General features: G+C 38.3%; 1 protein-coding gene across 20 annotated transcripts in view; it reads right to left on the reverse strand.

Moving 5' to 3' along the window:
- Positions 1–4,240: 4,240 nt before the first annotated feature.
- LOC104210239 (uncharacterized) overlaps positions 4,241–21,581 on the reverse strand; it is a 200,209-nt gene continuing 182,868 nt past the window's right edge. Inside the window, exons 1-5 of one of the 20 annotated variants that reach the window (XR_011401083.1) lie at positions 17,441–21,063; positions 16,947–17,054; positions 10,274–16,763; positions 5,483–9,231; positions 4,241–5,372 (exon numbers count right to left, since the gene is read on the reverse strand). Coding sequence is in view for 1 of the 20 variants with exons in the window: in XM_070150947.1 (XP_070007048.1) it covers positions 5,351–5,372; positions 5,536–5,614; positions 9,128–9,231 (205 nt within the window). In the remaining 19 variants the exon portion in view is untranslated. Of the gene's footprint in view, positions 5,373–5,482; positions 9,232–10,273; positions 21,066–21,581 lie in introns of those variants that run through there. The other 19 variants (XR_011401087.1, XR_011401076.1, XR_011401077.1 and 16 more) reach the window with 19 other exon arrangements.

The raw sequence follows: 21,581 nt of genomic DNA on the forward strand, positions 1-21,581 counted from the left end.
GATACTAAGTTCTATAGCCGGTTGTTGGTGCTGTCGACCATTTTTAGAAGCTAGAAAAGAGGACAAATGGTGTGGTGATTAATGGGAGGTTTAAGTTTGGGTCAAGGCAATGGGGGTCAAGGGGACGGGGCTACCTCGTGCACTTGCTGGAAAATATGCTGTAGGTTTCTATTAATTTGAGTTGTCTTTTTAGATAGATTTAGTTTTAATTTCACCCATTTGAATTTGGACCGCCCCAGAATGTTCTAGTTATGCTTCTACCTATTATTTGGAAGTAGCAAAAAAGATGTGTGTAATGAGGCAATTGTGAAATAGTTACTTCTGTGTAGGGCAAGCTCTTCTATTTTAGTTTCATGGTTTCCCTTGGCTAACGTATGACTACCAGGATTCAATTGTGCCCTGCCCATATTTATTACCGTAGGAAGGTTGAAGGTATTACTGTTTGCCTTGGGAGTTGAGATGAGGTGCGAAAATTTACTCGTAAAGCTTTGAGATGAAAAATCAGAGTACCAAAAAATTCCTCCAAATGTACAAGTAAACTTAGTAGTTATTAATAATGGTAGAATATTTTCAACAACAAAAAATCAGGTCCGAACCAATCCACTGAAGCTGCATAGATTATTTGTATTGTACCTATTATCATCAACCAAAGGAGAAAATATAGAATGAGCATGAAGTAATAATTCCATATTGATTCGAATTAATCCATACACTCCCATTTTTAATAAGATTCCGGCTAGAAGTATACAAGTACTGTTCTCAATTTTTCTGAAAGGGGATATTGCGGGTTGTTTATTTTGAGAATATGTTTGACTAACCAATTGTATATTTTTCCACTATAACTTGGAAGAGAAGTGCATACACAATAAAATGTTATGCAACGCGAGAAAATATTACAATTAACTGAAATTGACCATTCACGGATGGCTCCAACGTTTTCAACACTGGAGACTACAATATGTCACTTGCACCTCACAATTTTTTTAGCTATGAGCCAAACTTCTTAAATAGAAAGAATTCGATTACTAGAATGGAGTGGATTACAAAAATTTACATGGCGTGCCCCCCAAAGGGACTAGTCTTGGCGAAATATTCCCATTTTGAGTGGTATTAGCAAAACGCCCCCGCTTTACACTTGACACCATTATTTTTTAATTTTTAAAACTTGAAATTCTTGCTTAGCAGTGGAAAATAGAAGTTAATGATCAATTATTGTTGAAATTATTTGAATGTTTAATAATTTATGCTTAAAAGACTGATTTTGGTGATTTACTGTAAATATCTCAAAACTCCATTTTTGGACCTTAGAAAGTGTTGAAGACAAAGGACATCTTTTTAATTTGGTATTATTTGACTAAATTGATGGTTGATGATTGTTTATGTTGATATTTGAAAGCTTTGTTGAGATTATTTGCAGCAAATTTAAAGTGGTTTAATCGAAATTGAAGTTGCAAATTCGAAGAACACTTTGTTAAAACAATCGAAGAAAAGTATGTCAATCCAATAGATTTTGATGAACAACTTGTCAGATAGGTAGAGTAAATATAATATCAACTCCTACCAACTCGGTAGAGGAATCGCCGAAGAGCAAAAGTATGACAATCAGGTACACTTGGATAAATAACTTAATCCAATAGAGAAACCCCAGAAGAGCTGTGTGCGAGTCCGGGAGCCATTTTTTAAATACCGTAAAATTTGAGGACCTTCGACTATCAATCTCCCAGTATTAAGTAGTAATCAAGTTTGCTTGATCTGTTTAATTTGAGACCGCCTATTAACAATTTACTTACATACTCGATCGGTAGGAAAAATCTCTAGAAGAGCTCTCAAACTTATTGGTTTACTTTGGAACCAAAAAGGAAACTGTAAACTTCTTTATTCAAATTATTTGCAATCCATTCAAATAATAGATGCGGAGAAAATTTCCAATAAAAACATCTCTAGAAGAGAAGTGTTCTTTCTAAATTTGGGGTAGGTTCTCGAGTTTTTAGCTAATTTTGGAATTTCGGAAAGTATGTATGGCATGTATCTACAAAGTGGTTCCACAAGTAACTATGTCCCACCTCTGAGGTTTTTCTATGTTATGAATACTGAGGGTAGGAACAAGGTATGAAGAAAAGAAAGCATTTGGACTCATTATAACGCGCATCAGCTAGAGGCAAACATTAGGCCGTTTCTTTTATGTTTGGTGGAGCTGAAAGCTCTTGTAACAAGATACTTTTTCCTTCCAAAGCGAAATAATCAATTCTCTAGCTTATTACGCTCAATCTATCTAGCTTTTCTTCCCAAACACAGAAGGTTTGACTTTGCAAAATTTGACTCACCACAATTTTATATATTCCGTTGACTATAAAAGTTCTCCGGGGAATTCAGAGGAATGCTTCGATAAAAATTATTTGTTCTTGCCTCTCGCTACTATGTTTTTCCAAATTAGTCTCGCACATACTTATAATTCAGAAAAAAATGTGTGTGTATTTAGAGCTAGTTGTGTTAAACTATATTGGCGTCCAGCGAAAGAGCCACAAAATGAGACCCGTCGCTACCACAACATGGTCACTCAGGAAAGACCATTATAATAACCAGCAAATGCATGACGAATATACATAGTGTTGTGAGAGCAGACATCTAATAATGGATAAGGAAACTACAAAAATATCATATCCAAACATTTTCACCTTATCTCCTAATATACAAACTTCTTGATCAGAACAAACAACCTGTGATCTCCAAAGACCAAAAGCTCGCTTGACTGCAGCTTCGGATCCTGTCCATAAGCCACATGGTAATATCAGTCCCACTTTGTAATCCATACCTGAGAGATTGTTTGAAACAGACATCTACATGAAAAGAATAATCAGAGCCAAATAATATGAGAAAGTATGTCTCATAGTATTCAATGATTTTGAATCGACCTTCAAATTAAAGACCACAAGGCACAAGTGACAATAAGTCACATGGTATTAGGGCACTATTGAATCGTATTTTTTTTTATTTTTTTTATGTAAAGCCCTGTTGATGTTGATGTGGGGGGTTTGGCTTGACCCCTACCTTGTTCATTACAAAAGTTGTAGAGTACAAAGAGAGGAGGGGGCATAGACCTGACCTCCAAATCATTACTTACCGAACTGTTACATATAATTTTCAAAAGATAATGTGGAAGAGACTTCTCTATACAAGAACACTTCCATATCTCCTAATTATAATTCAACTAACAAAATAATTGGCTTTGTCATATCTTCTTCTTATGTTAGGTAACTGCCATTTGTCAAGTTGAAAAACTTCTTTCACCTCATTCGAAAGTTGTTGAAAGCGAAAGTTGTTGAAAAGAGTGATAGAAGGTACTAGTTCTAATTGAGGAAGCCATCTTAGCAAGAAAGTCTGCCACTTGATTTGCTTCTCTATAACAGTGTGAAATTATCACCTCTGCTTCTTGAATGATCTTAGAAGTGTCTTTGATTAGTTTTCTAAGCTTAAGGTTACTAGTATCCATATTAAGGATCATATTAGTGATGATCAAAGAGTCCAGCTCCAGGTTGAATCTATTGTACTCATTCTGCATGCACCATTTTCCTCCATATTTAGCTGCGGCAGCCTCTGCTAGATTGTTGCTTTTGGATTGATTGTTGCTTTTGGATTGAATAGTGCAGTGAGAAAGCCATGATTAGGTCTCCATTCTTATTTCTGACCACACCTCCTATACCGGCTCTGCCAGTTTCCATAACACAACTTCCAAATTTACTTGCCTCCAAATCACTACTGACTTCAACCTCTCCACCATGTCACAGATAGGGATCCAAGTTCCAGGAAGTTCAATTTTTGGGAAGGTAGTTTGTAGAGTAGCTTTAATAATCCAAACAATCTGTTGTTCCATTTTAACTCTAACAAATCTTTTTTGATCACCAAATTTGCAAGCAGTCCAGTTTCTCCATATTTCCCAACTAATAATCACTGGCATAGCTTGAATCATATCTCACAGCTAAAATATTGTTTTGAAACAGGGAAAGGACATATCAGCCAAACACTACCATTTGCCACAGCCATATTATGTCAGTTCGATTGCACCATTGCAAACTGAAATTTAGACATATTGTGTAACATCCACGAAAACCACACACCATACCTCGTTTCCAGGATGTTGCTGTGGAGTTAGTTAACATTGCTAACTGATATTTGGCGTTAGCATTCACGGAAACCACACAAGCAGTAGTAAAGAATATTATGTTGCATGCAGGCAAGAACGTATGAAGATGACGAGGATATATAAGGGTCACCAACTGCCCAGATAATAAATTCAGAAGATCCTTGCAAACACCCCTTCACACACAAACCTGATGGACATCATTAACGAAACAATTTTCAAATGGAAAGGTGCTTCATCATTACATTGGTGTAGACGGGGAAAAAGAAAAAGAAAATACTACAATCCCTCCACACCAGAAATTGGGACATAGTCTGCTATCCACAGCGACCACACATGTAAACATCAGTTCCACAATAAGAATTTGATTAATGGTAAGAGTGCAACCTTTTGTGCGAGTTAGGCACAAATCATGGGTTCGAACCTTTCCGTAAACAGAAGCTTAGCATTAACTGAAGATAGAGGGGCTGGCCTATTATCCACCAAGTTTTAGACCTTGCACCACTGGCCCTCGAGAACTCAATTATCACAAAAAAAGGGACGAAGTTGGCCACCATTCCAAACTGATACCGTTTGCACGTAGTCTGCTGCATCCCTAAAGACCACAAAAGCGAATAGCAAATAGTGAAGAGTATTATGTTGCAGCTGTAAAAGAAATCATTTATAGACATCAATGATGAAAGAATTATCCAATGCAAAAGTTGGATTATCAATAAATTGTAGTAGACAGAAGAAAAAGAGACTCTGGACATAGTCAGCATACATGGATATCTCACATGTCAATCAGAACCTAGTAGCATTGGCTAACAACCAGATTATTACACTGCAAACAGTCATGGGGTATCAGCTGTTTTTTGATGATATATAATGGGTCATCAACTATCTAGAAAACAAGTTCACATGATTCTCAAGCAGACACATTAATACAAACCTATAGTTGAATATTGAGTTAGAAGCCATTTATAGACATCAAGAATGGACCAATATTCCAGTGCGAAGGTGGATCATCAAAATACTGTAGCAGATGTACAACAGACTGCATTTCCTCAAATCATCAAAAACACTGGTGGATCCTTTTCGCTGAAGAAGCATGAAAATAAGTTGTTACCACCATTTCTAATTTCCCATTGCAAGATAAGCGATAACACCTGACTGAAACTTCTCTAGTATAATCAATCTGCCAACACAAGCACTAACCCATCTTGAGACATTTTATCTAGCAGCCGCGTAATTCCTGAAAAGTGATATTAACTTTAATCAAACATGACAAAGAGAGAGCCAAAAAACACTGACAAATTTAGGAAGGGGATTCTCTATTAAAATTGCTCGACATATAAGACGGACATTCAAAGGCAACTCCAGAAAATATTGCTACTGATTAAAAACCACAGACAGACCGGTAGCACACTTGACACCTTCTCTCCTCAGTCCATGCTTGGGACCGGCTGATTTGACAGGCGGAGTTACCACGGTCACCTAAACACAAATTGTCGCAACAAGTAAATCAAAACACAAAAGGAAACACAAGAAGAACCATTGCTGGGGTCAAGGCAAGACAAGATCATATTAAACAAACAAAACAGACTCAAAGAAGATAATTAACCTTGTCAAAAAGACAGCCGAGGAAACAACCTGGAAATAAGATGGATTATACAAATAGGAAATGAATACTGTGAGGAACAGACTGGGCAGTGACCTCCTAGGTTGAAAGGAACTGTTGCGGGTGCATTTGGGTCAATGACTGTACTTAGGGATACAAAGTGAGAGGCAGAGAACTACCTAGGAGAGGATCTAGGTTAAATTCATGACACAATCGCAAAACAAATAAAGAAATTGAAACGATAAATTTAGACTAGGCAATGACCTTCTAGATCACATTCATAACTGAAAGAAATGGACGACAAATTCACACACGTCAAAATCGAGATTCAAACAGGCTCTTAATATACTGTTTTCAAAAAAAAATTGAAAAAAAGGAAAATTTTCTTATGTCCAAACAGGCTCTTAATATACTCCACCCCCCCCCCTCTCCCCCCCCAAAAAAAAAACAAAACAAATCTCAACAAAACGCCTACAAAACAAAGATCCTCGAGTGGCCCCCCCACCTGAAAATTAAAAAGATTACTTCCACATCAAAAAACATCGTTTACAGCAACAAAATCAATCCACAACAGTATGATTTAGCATATACAGGAAATGAAAAGCAAACTACAGGTACTGACTTACCTAGTGCCCGATGACTATCAATATTTGGCAGTACATACGACCACGTCAAGGTTTTCGAAAGAAGATAAAATAAAATCACATCTCCCATTCGACCTCGTCATTGTGCGTCAAACTAGCAAAATCTATAAGCTTCCTTTCTTTTAATTTATCCCTTTGATTTAGTAAGATATCTCGTATAAAGCTGGGTATCCTTCCACAATACAGAAAATATGATAAACTCCTCAAACCAAAAAGCTCAAATTGACAGCACAAACGCTTAGACCTCATTGCATACACTTCCTGAGAAAATCCCTTAAAGTTCCATCCTTTTACCTCACAGTTAAAGACTGTTTACAAGCAGCAATATGAGCTAACTTGTACATTGGTAGCACTAACAAGCCCCCAGCCTAACCTTGTAATGCACCTCAAATTCCCTAAAAAGCCACAGACTTCACCCTGCCCATGGGACATGAATCATTCAGGCAACAATAGCAGATATCATATGACAGTTCCTCCAAAGAAAAGCCAGCAGATATTGAAAAGCAGAGGCACCCGACTGCACTGAAACATCCACAGGATAAAAAGTTACTACTTCCCATATACTTCACCTGAAGTAGACAACGTGGAATTCCAGTTACACTAATAATTTTTCACTCTGGGCACAGGATTCTACTCTCACAAAAGTTCAATCCCTCCTGTTCCACTTCATACGGGATCATTATTATCCGAGGAATCAATGTCCGTATTGAAACTGAAAATTGAATGGTTTGACCCTCACACTCCTAAATCTATATATTTTGACATGGGGAAACTTACTATTTTTTTTAATACCAAACTGGGAAAAGAGTACAAAAAAGAGCCATTATCCTAGTATCTAATCCGCTCATCCTCCTATTTGCAAATGCCCCGCTTAGGAAGTTGAATGTTGTATGGGATATCAGGCAACCCAGAAGTCAACATCATAACTATCTAACAAGATATGATCATAATCCCTCGAAGGCCTTTCCACAAAATAACACCAATGAGTTATAATCTGTCCTCTCCCTCATTCGTCTATTAAAAAAACACCAATTTAGCACACAAAGTGGAGAAGGCAGTCTTTTTTGGCACTGTTGACTTCTATATAACATACTAATACAAAGCTACTAATTAGGTACACCTCCAGAACAAGACAACGCAAGGACCTCAAAGAGCAAAAACTCACATGACAGCATGGATCCGATCCCAACTTAGAGGAGCCTCACAGATATTAAGCCACATGGTACCAGGTGACTTCCAAATTCTATATCTCACAACTGAGATTTGTTTGGAACAGGTATCTACATGAAAGGAATAATCAGCCAAATGTTACATGAAAGGTATTTTATATCAGAATCAAGGTACAACCGACACAATATTTTCATAGACATGTGTTAACCTTCCTGAGGAAATAAGTCTCGCGGTATTCAATGCATGCTTTTGGATCGACCTTCAAAGCCCAAAAAGCGGCAAGTGACAGTAAGTCAAAAGATATTAGGGGGCTTTTGAATCCATTCTTCTATCTCACAGCTAAAGTATTGTCTGAAACAGGAACTTACATGAAAGGACTTCACAGCCAAACATTACCATCCACGGCATTCTACATCAGTTTGATTACACAATTGCAGACTGAAATTTAGACATTATCTGCAACGTCAACGGAAACCCCCCACACACGACACCTCATTATCAGGATTGCCATGGAGTTGATTCCCATTGCAGATTGATATTTGGATGTGCTCTGCAGCATTCACGAAAATCACACAAGCTGATGAAATCCACCAAGCAATAGTAAAGAATGTTATGTTTCAGGCAGGCAAGAACTTCTTAAAGATGATGAGAATATACAAGGATCACCAACTTTCCAGATAATAAATTCTTAAGATGCTTGAATACACAATTTGGGGCCTGGCTAAATGCGAACCTCTTATTTAGTTGAATATTGAGTTGGAAGTCACTCGGAGACATCAAGGAAAAGTTTTCCACTGCAAGGGTGTATCATCATTGCATTGGAGTAGACGTGAAAAGAAAAGAAAAAAGACTACAATCCCTCCATACTGGAAATTTGGATGTAGTCTGCAAGCGTCCACAGAGACCACACATATCAATATCGTTTTCGCAATGTTGCCAATGATGACAAGTTTGACCACCATTGCAAACTGATATTTGCACTGGTCTTGCAGCATCCATGAAAAGCTCACAAGCAAATAGTGAAGAGTTCATGTTGTGCAGCAGTGAATGGAAGCATTTCTAGACATCAATAATGAACCAAATTTCCAATGCAAAGGTGGATCATCACTAAAATGGAGCGGACATGGAAGGAAAACAAGCTCGGAAGGTAGTCTGCACCGCATTGAAACCTCACATGTCAAATCAGAAACTTCAATGGTCCACTGATTCTAAGATGCCGTCTACATCATCCATGAAAATCCAGTAGCAATAGCAAACAGTGAAAGAGTATTATACTGCAAGCAGGGAAGGATAGGGATGGAATATCGGCTGTTTTTTGAGGATATATACCGGGTAAGTAGAAAACACATACTGAAACTACATATTCATATACTGCCGGGCTAAGCACTAAACTCTAGTTGAATATTGAGTTAGGAGCCATCAATAACGAAACAATATCTCCTGTGTGAAGGTGGATCTTCAATAAATCGCAGTAGATGTGAGACAGACTGCAATCCCTTAAATCATCAAAAACATTGGTGAAATTCTTCTAACTGAAGATATAGGAAAGAAGTTGTTATTAAAATTTCTAATTACCAATTGCATGATAAGCGAGCACAACTGACTGAAACTTCTCAGTCGACTTGCCAATACAAGCTGCTAACACATCTTGAGGCATTTTATCTAGCAGCCACGCTTTCCTGATAAGTAAACATTAACTGTAATCAGACGCGACACAAAGATAAAAAAACAATGACAGATTTAAAGAAGCACATGTTCCCATCCTAATTGCTCAAGACAAGTAACAAGAAACACTCGAAGGCAGCTCCAGAAATCATTTCCATGAACAAAAAAGAAGGGACAACTATAGTTGCACACTTGACACCTTCCCTCCTCCTTATTCCGGGCTTGGGACCGGCTGATTTGACAGGCGGAGTTACAAGGGTCACCTAATTACCTAAACAAAACCTAGCAACAGGTAGACCAAAACCGAGAATTCACAAGGAGAAACCACCGTTGGTATCATGACAAGACAAGCCAAGATCATATGTTGAACAAATAAAACAGATTTCAACAAAATGCATCACTCAAACACAACCAAGACACAGTGCCGACGAACAACCTGGAAATAAGTTTCGATTTACTAACGGAAATGAAGACTGGGAGGAACAGACCGGGTAGCGACCTCCTAGTTAAAAAAGGAACAAATTGACGGAATTGTTGAAGAATGGATACAGGTCTACGACTGTACTTAGGGATACAAAGTGAGAGACACAGGTCTACCTAGGAGAGAATATAGGATAGATTGACGATTCAATCGCTAAACAAAAAAAAAAAAAGAATTGAACCAATAAGATTGAGACTTGGCAATGACCTTCTAAGTAAAATTCTAATTGAAGGACAAAATCACACAAGTCAAAATGGAGTCTTTGTGATAGAATACTGTTGCAAATTCCATTATCCTAGAAATTCTCACAACTTAAATTAGAGATTGAAACAGACTCATGGTGCTGGAACATTGCAAACCTTTCCGTGATAATGAAGCAGAACAAATACTTAGCTTCTTAGACTCCATGTAAGATTGAAAAGGGATTTATTTTTTCCACTTATAAATAATGCCACCTCCTTAGTAGTACAATTACCTCATTCTCACAAAAAAGATAATGAAGCAGTGGATACACTCCTCACCCCACCCCCGAAAGCAAATCTCATCCTACAAAACAATGATGGAAGACCCCTCACCCGCCATAGAAAAATCTCATATAGCCAAGTGACAAAAGCAAACTCTCCACCGAGTCTCTCTCGAAGCTGAATCTCCAAAGGACTACTTCCACATAAAAACCTTGTTTAAAGTAACAAAATCAACAAGATTACTTCCACATCAAAAAACCTTGTTTAAAGCAACAAAATCAATTCACAACACCTCACTTTAGTGTAAGCAAGAATCAAAAAGCAAGTTGCAGGTACAAATTCCATAGTGCCAGCTGACCTACCAAAGTTGGGCATAGCCCATAACAATGTCAACATTCTCAAAAGAAGATAAAATCACATCTGTGTTCAACCACATCATTGAATATCAAAAGATATAAGAACCTATAAGCTGGGCGTTCTTGTTCCTTTTTTCCCTTTTGATGAAGGTATCTCTCCTATAAGGCTGGGGGGATCCTTCCACACAGAAGACATAATAAGACTCTCTCAGATCAAAAAGCACAATTGACAGCACATATGCTTAGAACTCACTGCATACACTCCCTGAGAAAGATCACATGGTATTATATTCCTCTCAAGTTCCATCCTCTAATCTCACAGTAAAAGACTTTTGTAAAAGCAGCTATGCGAGAAATGATTATCCAAACACCGGTTGCACTAACAAACCAAACCTAACGTGGAATGCACTTCAAATTTCCTAAACAAGCCATAGAATTTACCCTGCCCATCTAGGATCCAAATCGTTCAGGCAAAAATAGCAGATATGATAGGACAGTTCCTCCAAAGAAAAGCCAGCAGATGTTGAAAAGCAGAGTCCCCGGACTATCATGAAACATTCACAGGAAAAAATGTACTGTTTTCCAATGTGACTTCACATGAAGTAGACAACTTCATGGAGCTGGCTAGTTAGTGCACAATATGACTTCAGCTGACAAAATGCTAATCTGAAAATGCACAGCAGCTAAAATGTAAAAAGAAGTTATATCTCCAGCCCAAAACAGAACTTTATTTGTTAGAAGATATATGTGATGCATGAACCAGGAAGATGGTCAGCTGAAGCTTCTTTAATGTATTGGACATCAGGTACACTTCTTGCATACGGGTGGTTGCTTTGTTTGATTTTTCCTATACTACCTTATTCCTCCAAAAGGGGAAGAAAAAAGACCGAGCAGAAAAGATATTGCTCACTGGAAACCCTGCAACAAAATCCACATCAGCCCATTATAGCATAATATTGCGAAAGCCAGTCAACATCCACCACTCCTTAACAGGATGTCTTCTACAGAAAGCTTATGTATAGAAAAACATTTGTGAAAGCTAAAGCTAAGCACAAAATGTAAAAGCTTCAGTCAGAAAATAACGAGGCATCGTGTAATCTGAAAGAGAGAATGAAAAAACAGAAGATGAAAAAAGTTGATGAATATCCAACATGCAACGGAAGAGACCATGAGAATCCTAAATTTTGCAACATATGTACTAGTACATAACCACCCTTTGGGGTCAGGTTAAAGATAGGATGACATCACATCAGCAAAAATTGAAATCTCGACATTATTGAATTTAAGCAATCTTAAAAGCAAGCAAAAGGCAAGATGAACTCACAAACCAACAACAATTTTGCTCTATACATGACGAAAAAAGCCTTTTCCTTAATAACCTTCGCATTCACATACAAAAATAAAATAAGAGAATACATGACCTGTTCTACAGGATATGAGCCAGGTTTTTTTACAGGTACAATTGATCTGTTTTAGATTAGTGAATCGAGCTCTTTTTGGGGCAAAGGCAGTTCAAATGGTAATGTGTTATGGAGAAAAAAGTGTGGAGGGGCTCTTTTACATAATAGCTTTTACAATAGCTAACAGTTTGAAGCAAGTCTTTAAATGAATGAACATACAAAATATAATATGCATGCTTCCAAAAAAAAAAAAGGAGAGAGATCTACCTAATAGAATAGTTTGAAACAAATGAACTCATACAAAAATATAAGCACTAAAAGCCCTCTGCTTCCTCGTAAAGACATTGATTGATCAGAGTCTACCGAGATCTAAGATGTTCCTCTCTTCTAGTTAATATAGACTAATCATTAACTTCAGACTAGGAGGACAGCAAGGTAGCCCAAAAAGTGCTGCCATCACTATGATTAGAGAATGAAACTGAACTTAAAATCGCAATACCATAAAAGCCTAAAGAAACGCAAATCGACGAACAAGGCCATTCCATCAGGAAAGAATTCACTGCTCTAAGACCCAACAGCTGCAAGCACAAAAAGGAAGAGTTTAGTGCAAATCTCGTGAAACCCATACCACCTCGGGAAAAAAATTGAAAACACCCTTTTCTCGAAGCCTGAAAATATCCAGATTGCAGTGCAAGCACCAAAAGAAGACCAAGAGACAGCGTGCACACGAATATGCGACAGCAACCTTTGAAATCCCAAATATAACCCTCTATTACGGTCACCATGTGCTATACAACAAACAAAACCAAGCTGCCGTGACAAGCAGAAAAAGACGGAATTGCATAGCAAGTACACCACAAGTAGAGGAACACATGCGATCTCATCAGTTGTATCATCGATGAACATAAGCATCTGGCTTGAACTAAAAATGGCAGCAGAATACACCATGCACACTTGTGAAAAGATTTTAACTTAGTTGGGAACTTCCATATAACACCAGTTTTGATAAAAGCTTAGAGAGAGGAAAATATTCAATACCTATAGTCAAAGACCTGGGAACTTGCCCTTATATCCTTCATAACTGACACCATACCTAGGTATGGGACCGAACAAGATAACTAGAAATCAGGGTAAAAGAAGTTGATGCAAGGAAAAAACCAATATTAGCATCAAAATTAGCATTAGATGAAAGTCAAGATATGAAATCCAAGTAAACTGATAGCTCCACACTGGGGTTGTGCCCTGCATGTGACACATTCGGTAGAATCAAGGACGGACCCACTCACCATGAAGATCCAAGTCAGCATGGGTAGCGTTATTGCTAGTTCTACTTGTATTCTGATTCAATAAAAAGAATTTGTGAGGTTCCAGGGGAGTGATAGCTCAGGTAGTGTGGCAAAACAGTGTACACCAGCGCACAAATAGAAGAAGCACATGTTACCTTCTGTCCATTGTTGCAACTACAAATAGAACTGGAACTTGATGCTAACAGAGCAACACCATTTCCAATCATCAAGGGAAAAATAAACACAGTACTAATTGCATAGTGGAGTCTCACAACAAAAACCTCAGAGCCAACCCAAAATCTAAAAACATGCTTCATTCCCCAAAGATCGCACCAAGAATGGATCTCACCAGCTTCTCATCAGAGTCCCACATGCCGTAATACACAAGAAAACGGTCAAGGATGAGAACAACAAAAATATACACATGGAAGGAAAGCAAAGATAAGAACATTGTGAAACCAACGTAACTAGCAGAAGGTCACAAAAAGCAGCATGGAGAAGGGAAGTCTGCGACTGCGATGGCTATTGGTAAAGGGTAATTGGTGAGCTACCATGACTATGAATAGGGTAGAGGGTAACTAGCCACAATCCACCAGAAGGCCTTTCTTCAATAAACATTACCAAGACCTGATCAACCAATGCCAATGATGAAATACAAAGAACCAACTCTAATCAACAAAGAAGATAGAGGAAACAGATCTAATAACAAACTGGATCTCAGACCCAAAAGGAGAAAATTCAAAGAACTCCCAAAGCCTGACTGCCCGCTTGAATTGCTTGGGAACAAGCTTAACTTCTCAACGGAAACTATGAGAGAAATGCAAATCAGAAACCTATATCCTAACAGCTGCAAGCACAGAGAGAAGGAACAGTTAAGTGCAAAGTTGGCGAAACCCATGCCACCTAGGAAATCACTAGATATTACATACGAGAGATAAAAAAAAAACCTTTTTTCAAAGCTTGACAATATCTGGATTGCAGTGCAAGCACTTGACACCAACCTCTGAAATTTCAAAATCTAATGCTCTATCACTGTCACCATGTGGTCTACACATCCATCCAACAAACAAAAGCAAGCTGGCATGATAAACAAAAGAAAACAGAAGCAGAGGAAAAAGACATGCAGCAAGAACACCAAAAGCAGGGTAGCACTTTATGGGGCTATATCAAAAGATCCAGATTTGAGTTTAAGTACTTATCATGTGTCCATAACCATAAGAGATCTCTCTTATAAGTTGGATAATCGAAGAACATAAGCATCTGGGCTGAAAACAAAAAAGTGGCAGCAGAATACACTATAAACACTTGTGAATAGATTTATCTCTGTCAACAATTCCCGTATTACCAGCAGTGTTGACAAAGAGAGAAGGGAATCACAATAATTAGGGAAGGAAACTGGAACGAAAGTCACAATAATTAGAAGTCCAAACTACAGAAACCTCAACACAAGTCGCAAGGAAACAAGCAGCTCCACGGAGAGCCGAATTCACTGCTCTAAGGCCCAATGGCTGCAAGCACAATAGGAGGTAACATTTACGTGAAAATCTGGTGAAACCCGTACCACTAGGAAATCAGAAGAGATGACAGAGACAAGATTGAAAAACCCCCTTTCTCGAAGCCTGACAATATCAAGATTGCAATGCAAGCACCAAAAAGACCAAGAAACCATGTGTAACGCATACTGGATCACCGGCCTTTGAAATTTCAAAATCCAATCCTTAATTACTGTCACCATGTGGTCTATACATCCACCCAACAAACAAAAACAAGTTGGCGTGATAAACAAAAGAAAACAGTAGCAGAGAAGAGATGTAGCGAGAAAACCAAAAGCAGAGGAGCACTTTAGAGGGCTATCAAAAGATCCAGATTTGAGATGGAGTACTTATCAGGTGTCCATAACTATAAGAGAGATCTCATCAGTTGGATCATCGAAGAACATAAGAGTCTGGAATGAAAAAACTGAAAATGGCAGCAAAATATGCTATACACACTTGTGAAAAGATTTATCTCAGTCAACAATTTCCCTATACCAGCAGTATTGACAAAGATAAGGGAATCACTATAATTAGGATAGAAAACTGGATTGAAAATCTCAATACTCATAGAAGCCTAAACTACAGAGACCTCAATGACCGGCAAGGAAAACAAGGCAGCTCCATGCAAAGAGGAATTCACTTCTCTAGGGCCCAATGGCTGCAAGCACAAACAGGAGGTAACAGTAAGCGAAAAGCTGGTGAAACCCATACCACAAGGAAATCACAAGAGATGCCGGAGACAAGATTGAAAAACCCCCTTTCTCGAAGCCTGACAATATCAAGATTGCAATGCAAGCACCAAAAAGACCAAGAAACCGTGTGTAACACACTGGATCACCAACCTTTGAAATTCAATATCCAATCCTTAATTACTGTCACCATGTGGTCTACACATTCACCCAACAAACAAAACAAGTTGGTGTGATAAACAAAAGAAAACAGTAGCAGAGAAGATATGTAGCGAGAAAACCAAAGGTAGATGAGCACTTTATGGGGCTATCAAAAGATCCAAATTTGAGATTGAATACTTATCAGGTGTCCAACCAGGCGTCCATAACCATAAGAGAGATCTCACAAGTTGGATAATTGAAGAACATAAGCATCTGGACTGAAGATGAAAAAATGGCAGCAGAATACACTACAAACACTTGTGAAAAGATTTATCTCAGGTGACAATGTCTGTATTACCAGCAGTTTGGACAAAGAGAGAAGGGAATCACTATCATTAGGGTAGGAAACTGGAATGAAAATCTCAATAATTATATTAGTCTGAACTACAGAAACCTCACTCCATGGAAAAACGCATTCACTGCTCTAAGGCCCAATGGCTGCAAGCACAAATAGGAGGTAACATTTAAGTGAAAAACTGGTGAAACCCGTACCACTAGGAAATCAAAAGAGATGCCAGAGACAAGATTGAAAAAAACCCCTTTCTCGAAGCCTGACAATACCAAGATTGCATTGCAAGCACCAAAAAGACCAAGAAACCATGCATAACGAATGCTGGATCACCAACCTTTGAAATTTCAAAATCCAATCCATAATTACTGTCACCATGTGTCTACACATCCCCACAACAAACAAATACAACTTGGCGTGATAAACAAAAGAAATCAGTAGCAGAGAAGATATGTAGCGAGAAAATCAAAAGTAGAGCACTTTATGGGGCTATCAAAAGATCCAGATTCGAGATTGAGTACTTATCAGGTGTCCAACCAGATGTCCATAACTATAAGAGAGATCTCATCAGTTGGATCATCGAAGAACATAAGCATCTGGAATGACAAAACTGAAAATGGCAGCAAAATATGCTATACACACTTGTGAAAAGATTTATCCTCAGTCAACAATTTTCCTATACCAGCAGTTTTGACAAAGATAAGGGAATCACTATAATTAGGATAGAAAACTGGATTGAAAATCTCAATACTCATAGAAGCCTAAACTACAGAGACCTCAATGACCGGCAAGGAAAACAAGGCAGCTCCATGCAAGGAGGAATTCACTTCTCTAGGGCCCAATGGCTGCAAGCACAAACAGGAGATAACGGTAAGTGAAAAGCTGGTGAAACCCATACCACTAGGAAATCACAAGAGATGCGGGAGACGAGATTGAAAAACCCCCCTTTTTCGAAGCCTAACAATATCAAGATTGCAATGCAAGCACCAAAAAGACCAAGAAACCGTGTAACATACTGGATCACCAACCTTTGAAATTCAATATCCAATCCTTAATTACTGTCACCATGTGTAACATACTGGATCACCAACCTTTGAAATTCAAAATCCAATCCTTAATTACTGTCACCATGTGGTCTACACATCCACCCAACAAACAAAAACAAGTTGGCCTGATAAACAAAAGAAAATAGTAGCAGAGAAGATATGTAGCGAGAAAACCAAAGGTAGATGTGCACTTTATGGGGCTATCAAAAGATCCATATTTGAGATTGAATACTTATCAGGTGTCCATAACCATAAGAGAGATCTCACAAGTTGGATAATTGAAGAACATAAGCATCTGGATTGAAGATGAAAAAAGGGCAGCAGAATACACTACAAACACTTGTGAAAAGATTTATCTCAGGTGACAATTTCTGTATTACCAGCAGTTTGGACAAAGAGAGAAGGGAATCACTATCATTAGGGAAGGAAACTGGAATGAAAATCTCAATAATTATAGAAGTCTAAACTACAGAAACCTCAATGCAAATCGGCAAGGAAACATGCGGCTCCATGGAAAGACGCATTCACTGCTCTAAGGCCCAATGGCTGCAAGCACAAATAGGAGGCAACATTTAAGTGAAAAACTGGTGAAAACCATACCACTAGGAAATCAAAAGAAATGCCAGAGACAAGATTGAAAACCCCCTTTCTCGAAGCCTGACAATACCAAGATTGCATGCAAGCACCAAAAAGACCAAGAAACCATGCATAACGCATGCTGGATCACCAACCTTTGAAATTTCAAAATCCAATCCTTCCATGTGGTCTACACATCCCAACAACAAACAAATACAAGTTTGCGTGATAAACAAAAGAAAATAGTAGCAGAGAAGATATGTAGCGAGAAAACCAAAAGTAGAGGAGCACTTTATGGGGCTATCAAAAGATCCAGATTTGAGATTGAGTACTTATCAGGTGTCCAACCAAGTGCCCATAACCATAAGCGAGATCTCATCAGTTGGATCATCGAAGATACATAAGCATCAGGAATGACAACTGAAAATGGCAGCAGAATATGCTATACACACTTGTGAAAAGATTTAATCTCAGTTGACAATTTCCGTATACCAGCAGTTTGACAAAGATAAGTAATCACTCTGATTAGGGAAGAAAATTGGATTGGAAATCTCAATACTCATAGAAGCCTAAACTACAGAGACCAACGGAGACCTCAATGATCGGCAAGGAAAACAAGGCGGGGCTCCATGCAAGGAGGAATTCACTTCTCTAGGGCCAATGACTGCAAGCAAAAACTAGGGGTAACAGTAAGTGAAAAGCTGCTGAAACCCATACCACTAGGAAATAAGAGAAGCCAGACACAAGATTGAAATTCCCCCTTTCTCGAAGCCTGACAATATCAGGATTGCAATGCAAGCACCAAAAAGACCAAGAAACCGTACCACCAACCTTTGAAATTTCAAAATCCAGCCCTTAATTCCTGTCACTGTGTGGTCTACACATCTATCCAACAAACAAAAACAAGTTGGCATGATAACCAAAAGAAAACAGAAGCTGAGAAGATGAGTAGGGAGACCACCAAAAGTGGAAGAGCACTTTATTAGGCTATCTAAAGATGCAGAATTGAGTACTTATCAGGTGTCAATAATGATAAGAGATCTCATCAGCTGGATCATCGAAGAACATAAGCATCTGGATTGAAAACTAAAAACGGCAGCAGAATACACTATACATGCTTGCGGAAAGAATAATCTTAATTGAGAGCTTCCATATAACAGCAGTTTTTGACAAAGCTTAGAGACACGAAAATCTCCAATACCTCTTAAGCCTAAGACCTGAGAACTTGCTCTGCACCTTCCCGAGCACAAACACCAAAGCAATACACCTTCAGAATCACTTGCCCCCTTAGATCAATCTTAATACTCATCCATTGAAAACTACACCACCTGGGATGAAATCCACCAGATGACCAAACCAAAATATGCATTGAAGAAGTCAAGGTAAAAGAAGTTGATGCGAGAATAAGACAATATTAGCATCAATATTAGCTGCAAGACATCAAATCCAAACTGATAGCTCCATGCTGAAGTTGTGCCCTGCTTGTCTTGTGACGCATAGGGCTAGAACAGATGACGGGCTCATTCATCTGAAGATCCAAGTCAGCGGGGAGCAAAATTGCTTGAGGTTTCAGAGTAGCAATAGCTCAAATAGTATGGAAAGAAGTGTACACTACCGTAACTTCTCAAAATAGGAGGGGGAGCTCATGTTGAATCAGAGACAGAAAAATTCCCTCTATCCAAAGTTACAACTCCAAATCGAAAAGGAACCTGATCAAAAAAACTAAATAGCAAGATACTCCCCTATTGTCAATGGAAAAAATAAACGCAGTACTAATTGTGCAGCGAAGACTCACAACAAAAATATCAGAATTGCGCACAAAACCTGAAAGCATGCTTGGTTCCCTCGAAATTGCATCTAGAGTGGATCTCACTGCCTTTCAATTTCTTAACATCGCAAATCAAAGGATTGCAAACAAGAAACCCACATATCATAATAACAAGAAAATAATCAAGGATGACAACATAAAAGATAAACTATACAAGGGACGAAAGCAACCTTATGAACATAACCAAGGTAACTGGCAGAGGTCACAACAAGAAGCACAAAAAAGAAAATTCACAAAAAGCTGTTTATAAAGGGTAATCAGCGAGATACCATGACTATGAGTAGGATGAAGGTACTAGCTACAATTCCATGAAAAGAAATCACCCACCGGAAAGTCACCATAGAGAAGACTCATCAAAACCACTGGAAGCCCTTAGAATCATTCTCCTATAGTTGTTACCCAGACCTGATCAAACATTGGCAACATTGGCAAACAAACCCTCTCTAATCAACAAAAAAGAAAAACAAAACAGAAAAAATTGCAAATTGAATGCGCACACAAAAAAAAAAAAAAAAACTCAAAAAGGACTCCCAAACCCTGCCACTTGAATTGCTTGGCCCGAGCTTAATTCTCAAAGCAGTCAGATCATAGAATTGCAGATCAGAAACCTACATCGCACACAAAATAGAGCAAATCGAAAACAAAATAATAAGAAACAGATAAAGTACAAAAGGAAAGCAACAATATGAAGATAGAGAGTGATGGTAGTGACTGAGAGCTAAGAAATCAAAACCAATCTCAACGCTCCATGAAAAGAAGAATTCATTGCACTCTAAGACCCAACGGCTGCAAGCACAGACAGAAGGGAATAGTTAAGCGCGAAACGCATACACCTAGGAAATCACCAGAGATGCCAGAGACGATTGAAAAAACCCCTTTTCTCGAAGCCTCTGACATTGATCTGTAAACAACATGCAGAGGAGCGCATTCTGGACACCAACCTTAGAAATTTCCAAATCTAATCCATCCAACAAAACAGGTGTGATAAGCAAAAGAAAATTGGAGCAGAGAAAACTAGTAGCGAGAACACCAAATATAGAGAAGCACTTTAGGCGGCAATCTAAAGATTCAGAATTGAGTACTTATCCGTAAGACACTTATTCCTTTAGAACCACTTGCACCATGGACCCTTGAAAAGTGACATCAAAACCTAGGAATGAAATCCACCGATGACCGGACCAAATAAGCATTGAAGAAGTCAGGGTAAAGGAAGTTGATGCGAGAATAAGACAACATTAGCATATAAGATGCAAGATATCAAATCCAAACCGATAGCTCCATATCGAAGTTGTGGCCTGCTTGTGAAACATAGCGCACCTGAAGCTCATGTCAAATCAGAGACAGAATGATCTCTCTGTCCATAGTTACTAACAAGAACTGGAACCTGATCGCTAACATAGCACATCCTCTCCGATCATCAATGGAAAAAATAAACTTAGAACAAATTGCATAGGGAAAATCTCACAACAAAAACCTCAGAATCGCCCAAACCTGAAATCGTGCTCTGATTCCCCCAAAATTGCATCTAGATCTAGATTCAGGCTTTCAATTTCTCAATCAAAGGACTGCAATTCAGAAATCCACATACTGTATAATACAAGAAAACAAGAATGATAACCACTAACCTACACCCCGCTGTACAGGGAGAAATTAGAAGCTCAATTGAAACCAAAACAAACTGGGATGGAGGAATTGGCTCCGGGGCGAGTCTATTTATAAGGTTGTGAGGCTGGGATGGACGGCTAAGATTAAGCGATGAAGATAGCGCGTTGCGGGATACCAGCGGATGTATTTGGACCAGGAAATTTCAAAGGCGGTGGAAAAGTGGATTAGGTCGGCATCTTTTGAGTGGTATTAAATTTAGCAATATTTTTGCATTAACTATTACGTGGTCCACAATTAATATTTGTTTGTAAAGGCTTTTTACAACCCCCAAAAAAAAAATTAGCAACCAGAATAAAAATTTTGTTTTCTACAAGACAATACAATTAACTCAATTGCGTTTTTTATTTGTAGGAAAACTTATCTTATTTTTCTTCCAAGATTACTTCCCTTTGATTTTTGGCTTGGTGCAAATTATAGTAAATTTAAAAGTTATCAACTAAAATAATATATATATATATATATATATATATATATATATATATGTGACGACCCGACCGATCGTCTTAAGAATTAATGCATCGATCCCCTATTAACTGTTTTCCCCGTAT

Source organism: Nicotiana sylvestris, chromosome 7 (genome assembly GCF_000393655.2).
Source record: "Nicotiana sylvestris chromosome 7, ASM39365v2, whole genome shotgun sequence".
Lineage (NCBI taxonomy): Eukaryota > Viridiplantae > Streptophyta > Magnoliopsida > Solanales > Solanaceae > Nicotiana > Nicotiana sylvestris.